Source organism: Canis lupus, chromosome 11, assembly GCF_048164855.1.
Source record: "Canis lupus baileyi chromosome 11, mCanLup2.hap1, whole genome shotgun sequence".
NCBI lineage: Eukaryota > Metazoa > Chordata > Mammalia > Carnivora > Canidae > Canis > Canis lupus.
The window spans coordinates 38,375,727-38,381,811 of NC_132848.1; the positions used below are offsets into that span (position 1 = coordinate 38,375,727).

The following is a 6,085-nucleotide window of genomic DNA, read 5'->3' on the forward strand; positions in this document are numbered from 1 at the left end:
TATACACGTAAATGCATCGTATGATTGCTCTTGCTTTATCTGTTATGTACAAAACAGCACACATATATTTTAAAAAATTCTGGGATCCCTGGGTGGCGCAGTGGTTTAGCGTCTGCCTTTGGCCCAGGGCGCGATCCTGGAGACCCGGGATCGAATCCCAAGTCAGACTCCGGGTGCATGGAGCCTGCTTTTCCCTCTGCCTGTGTCTCTGCCTCTCTCTCTCTCTCTCTGTGACTATCATAAATAAATAAAAGTTAAAAAAAATTTTGGAAAAAAAAATTCTCACAATGCTCAGCCACTTCTCTCTACTCATTTCATTTGCTGGAGCAGATCAGTATTTTAAGTTATGTTTTATTACTATGCCAAACTAGCCATACCTCTTGGGGGAAAGAGACTGAATGCTAATAAGCTTCACATTCCATACACACCTCCTTGCTCAATATGATAAAGGGCAGTGTATTTATCATAGTCTCCTGTTTTCTAGTTCTTTCCAGATCTCTCTGCAGAAGGTCTGTATGTTCCTTACCATCTTTTTATAAGCTTGCCAAATTTCTTACTTAAGGCCAGGTTAGATGGCTCTTTAAACCTCTAGGCATCCCTGAAGGACAGCAAAGAAATTCACAGGCAATCTCTCAGCTTCACCCAGCCTGACCTTCCCATCGCATGGCACAAGGTACATCATGCTCCTTTTTTTCAAGTTCTGCAGGTCCCACAAAGGTGCCCACCTGGACTGTATTGTTCTGCCTCTTGTCCACTATTGGCTCTGTGATGCCATCTAACTTGAAGTCCACAGCTTGTTACTATTGCAGACTTCCTCAGCCCTACCTATTTCATTCCCTCAGGAACAGTGAAATACTTTACAAGGCAGTATTGCCTTCTTAGATGTTTCTTACTGGATGAAATCTAATATAATTCATTCCTCACAGGTGGCATTTAGAGAGCAGTGTACCTTGGCAGTCCAACCAATGCAGAACTGGTTAATTATTTCTTTAAATTCTTTCTAGTGGTTTCCCACCCCTCTGCAAGCTGTTTAACCAGAAGGGCTTGACAGTACTATGGAATTCTAGATTCTAACTTTAACCAAGGAATTAAAATCTTTAGGAATGGCATCACAGAAGCTAGGCTTTTCTAGTTAATTTTGTCTCAGGCAGGTGGACTGTATTTGGGACCCACTTGTCATAGCCCCCTTATAGAACTCTGACCTTCTACTAATTCAGTAATAGTTAAGAGCCTGTTAACCTCTTGAGGACAGAAATAATATCTCATTTGTATATCCATTCATACACTCATTTGCTCATTCATCCAGCTGATGTTCACTGAGTTCCTGTGGTATGTGAGGTATTGTGTTAGGTGCTAGTGGAACAAAACTGAGCTTGACACTCTCTTCTGGACAATCCATAGTCTTTGCATGGAGATGGGCATGAAAATAAATAGTTATGAGGCTACATGCTGGGGGCTAAATGAGCTCTGAACAAAAATATTGATGGACCCAGCAAGGAAAGTAACCATAGCTGCCCAGAGGATGCAAGACATGCAAGAGATGAGGTGATGCTTGAGTTGGGTCTTAATGTTTATGAAGGACAGAAGTTCTCAAAGTGTCCAGCAGCAGCAGCAGCAGCAGTAGCACCTGGAAACTTGTTCAAAAGGCAGATACTTTGACCCTTCTGGACTTATTGAGTCAGAATCTCTGGGGTAGGCCAGTAGTCAGTGTTCAGTAAGCCCTCTAGGGTCCCTGCTATAGATCAAGTCTGAGAAGCATGGGCCTGGGCTTTTGCCAAAAAGGCAGGATGAAGGGGGTAGAGATTCTTACTGTGATTGAAAGATAGCACTTCTTCCTGAAAATTAAGTTTACAATTATTTTTGACTTGCAGGGCAGAATATTTTTCAGAATTGAGTTAAAAGAAATGCCACCAACTTTTCCTTAAGAATTCTGCAGATGGTGAAATCATTTATGTGTGAAGGTAGATTGGCTTGCCATGGGATTTTGTTCATGACATCAGATGAGGTATGGTGGATGTTCTTTTTTAAAAGTTATTTATTTTTTTATGGTGGATGTTCTTATTTATAACATCCTCTGATAAGATTTTCTCTAAAAATTCCAAGAGCTGGTGGATCTCTCATTTTGGATTCTGGCCATAGTGAAAAATGTTATGAAGAGGGGAAAAAGAAGAAGAGGTTGGCTAATTTAAAAGACGGGTTCTGGTATGGAGTAATTGTCAGGAGGCTTTGCTGGGTCTGATCAATGACAGTTAGTGGCACTTAATCTTTTTCACGTCTGAGAGAGAGAGAGAGAGAGAGAGAGAGAGAGAGAGAACCTGGTGCTTGCTCTTTCAGCCTGCCACCCTTTCATGTGGTCATACCAGGAGCCATGAACCACTAGAGGAGGTAAGAGCACCGTTAGATCTCAATACCAGGGCTAAACCCAAAGCAATGCGGTTAATTTGGCATCTCGCTCTCTCCTTTCCGCCGCCATCCTGGTTGCGTGTGGTTGACTGTGATCGCCATGTCTTCTCACAAGACTTTCAGAATCAAGCGATTCCTGGCCAAGAAACAAAAGCAGAATTGTCCTATTCCCCAGTGGATTCGGATGAAAACTGGTAATAAAATCAGGTACAATTCCAAGAGGAGACACTGGAGAAGAACCAAACTGGGTCTGTGAGGAAGCATCGCACATCATGAAATAGCAAACATAATTGGCACACATATTTAAGCCACATGGAGATCACATGTTCCTATCTTATCAATATGGAAACATCCTTCCTACCTGGCCAATAGACATGTCTTATCAAGAGAATGATTTTCTCTGTTACTATGCCTCTATACCAGTAGGTTGGTTCAGTAATAAATGTGAGACCTTTCAGCTGAGCTGCTGTTGTGTGCTGATTTGTGAAGTACTGAATTCCCCCTCCTGTCAGATCTCACATAGCACCATCTGATAGAACTTTCTGCAGTGATAGAAATGGCCCTTGACAACAAAGTATTTAAAGTGTGGCTAGGGGACGCCTGTGTGGCTCTGTCTGCTAAGCGTCTGCCTTTGGCTCAGATCTTGACGGGGAGTCAACATGTCTCTCTCTCTGCTCCTCCCCCTGCTCATGTGCTTTCTCTCAAATAAAATCTTTTTTTTAAAAAAAAAAAATTGGCATCTCTTTGAAATAAGCTTCTAACACTTTTATTCAGCTTATTTAGTGAAGGACAGGTAGTTGCGACTAAGAAAAGCTGTATCCATCTTTACAGTTTAAGGTGGAGATTCATCATATGCATTTATCATATGTGACTTTGTCCACATAGACCATTTTGTGGGTCTCATACAATTTTAATAATGAAATACTTCGCCTGTTCCTGGTTAACGGTACTTAGTTTCAGATCCATTACTGAATCTGGCAGCTCAGCGTTAGAGCAAGGGTCCTCCTGTGGCTCTCACCTCATGGCTGTGCTTTGCAATGCACAGTTGATTAATCAGAAAGAGGTACAACAAAGAGACAGAGAGAGAGATACCACTGAGGATAACTTTTATTATGATGAATGCGCTTTGCCTACTTGGCAAATATGGGATTGGTTTTCTTTCACTAGTTTTAAAGATTTTCATTCACACATCATAGGGGGATGAATGGAAACTTAGTTAGCTAGTACCATACTTTTAGTTCATTCCGGTGATATTATAGTGTACCAGATGGATTGGTACAAGTGGCAGCTTCCTGATGTTGGCTCTGCACAATAATTATAAAAACTATATTAGCATATTATGTATATGTTATATATAGTATATATTACAATATGACTAATTATAAAAAAGTAATCTTAATATTGGATGTTTGCTATGTTTGTAAGCATTGTGTAAAGTAGACGTGAAACTTTGTTCAGAGATTAAAGAGTCTACAGATCAAGAAGGCAAGTAGCTGAAACGTTCTTTTCTAAGTCAGTATGAACAGAGAAGTATGTTTGTGGCTGACTACAGCCCTCATGCATCATGTTGACTGATACATGTATCAGTCAGAACTCTTCAAAGAAATAGAATCAATAGGAGATGACGTGTGTGTGTGTGTGTGTGTGTATTTTAAAGAATTGCTTCCTGCAATTGTGAGGGCTAGAAAGTTTGAAATTCATGGGACAAGCTGGCAGGCTGGAAATGCAGGCAGGATTTAATATTGCAGTCTTGAGGCAGAATCCATCTTATCTGGTAATCCTAAATTTTTGCTCTTAAGCTTTCAGTTGACTGGATGAGGCCCACTCACATTACTGAGGGTAAACTTGACTTAAAGAAATGTGTGGGAAATATCAGAAAGGGAGACAGAACGTAAAGACTGCTAACTCTGGGAAACGAACTAGGGGTGGTAGAAGGGGAGGAGGGCGGGGGGTGGGAGTGAATGGGTGATGGGCACTGGGTGTTATTCTGTATGTTAGTAAATTGAACACCAATAAAAAATAAATTAAAAAAAAATAAAAAAAAATAAAAAAAAATAAAAAATAAAGTTACCTGATGTAGGTGTTCATAAGATCTATAAGATACCTTCACAGAAACACCCAGATTGGTTGGCTAACTAACTGGGTCCATAGACCAGGCAAATTGACATGTGGAGCTATCATAACACAGGACTTGAGGATAATCATAAGAGAAGTCTTGGATACCTTCTCCCTCCCATGCATCCTTCTTCCGTGACTATTCTCAAAAATTCTCTGCATAAATATTGGGAAATGTACTCAATTGGAGTCTTATCTAGCTTTGTAATTTTTCTTATCATTAGCTGTCTGCCTTCTTTCATCATATTTGCTTCTAGAGAAGTTGTTTTGACAGAGTCTTCTCTCTTAATTCACCTGAGTGACATAATTGATAGGGACTATTTTTAATTTATGTTTCCATAGATTTCTGTTTTATTACAAATTGCATTGAGGAAGTACTTTCATTTTGGTCTTTTTCTTTCCCTCAAGAGAAAGGGTTGGTCAGGATAAGGGTTGGCTATAATGTGTTGGTCATAATGGTCAGGCTTGACTATAATGAATTGTGGGGGCAATGCAAATACTTCCTGATTTGGACATTTAATTAAATTTAATCAGATAAATGGATTGTCATTAGGGGCTCTGAGATACTGTTATCTTGATTTTTTTGACAATGTATTATTTTTGTCTTTGATGACAGTTAAGGGTCATCTGGTTCTACTTTCTGCTTGAAAGCCGTCCTTTGCCCAGTATACTGACAGATGCTTACTCAGGGAAGCCCAAAGACTGGGCACTCTCAATATTAAAAACTAGTCATTTCCTTTATAGGAACTATACTTATTGGAGAGATACTCAGTATGTGGAGCAGAGATCCATCCATTTGTCTCAGTTCTTTCCATTGCAATATAAAATGTAATGACATATTATAAACTTGTTTCTACTTTAAAGTTGTATGTGAAGAAGGTACGTACAGGCCTTAAATCCTAAATCACCCATGTAACCCTCTAGTCTCTTCTGTCTAAACAGTGTTGTATCCCTGAGATATCTTCTTCTGTGGAGGTTTTAGGATCCTTTCAGTCTGTTTTGACACCTTCCAATTCTGGTCAATTGCTTTTTTGACAGGTATATCCCTAAAGTGTTCACTAGTTTCCTAAGCTGCCCAGATGTGATCTTAATATTGAAGATGAGAGGCCACAACTGTTAATGCTAATTTGAAAACCCTGCTAGAGAAGACATATAAGATTGCACATATGGTCTATGGGAATGGCACTCTCTGTGGTTGTGCAGTGTGAAACTTTTATGGCTGTATACAGTGGGTCTGCAGCTCAATAACACAGTTAGATCAAATTGGCATGAAGTCTTAGAATTACCTTCTGTTGCTGTAGATCTTTCCATTTGAAATAAGTCTCCTTAGTTCATTTGAAATAAGTTCTCCATAGTTTTGAAGTTAATTTTTAAAATTCAACTCCAGAATTTGGAGATTTTTACCTTAGTCCCTGCACTGACCTTGATTTACATTTGCATCCAATTTTAGAAAAAAAAATCTCTTCTATCTGGCTTCCCCAGTCTCTATTTCCCCAAGATAGGACCTGGTTGCTCAGGATAGCATTCAGTGGCATTCTCTCCTAGGATTCCAGGGGCCCTTCATTGT

General features: G+C 39.7%; 1 protein-coding gene across 1 annotated transcript; it reads left to right on the plus strand.

Moving 5' to 3' along the window:
• Positions 1 to 2,457: 2,457 nt before the first annotated feature.
• Positions 2,458 to 2,865, plus strand: LOC140642255 (large ribosomal subunit protein eL39-like). The gene has a single exon (XM_072842690.1). The coding sequence runs from the start codon at positions 2,504 to 2,506 to the stop codon at positions 2,657 to 2,659; it is 156 nt and encodes a 51-aa protein (XP_072698791.1). The 5' UTR covers positions 2,458 to 2,503; the 3' UTR covers positions 2,660 to 2,865.
• Positions 2,866 to 6,085: the final 3,220 nt, after the last annotated feature.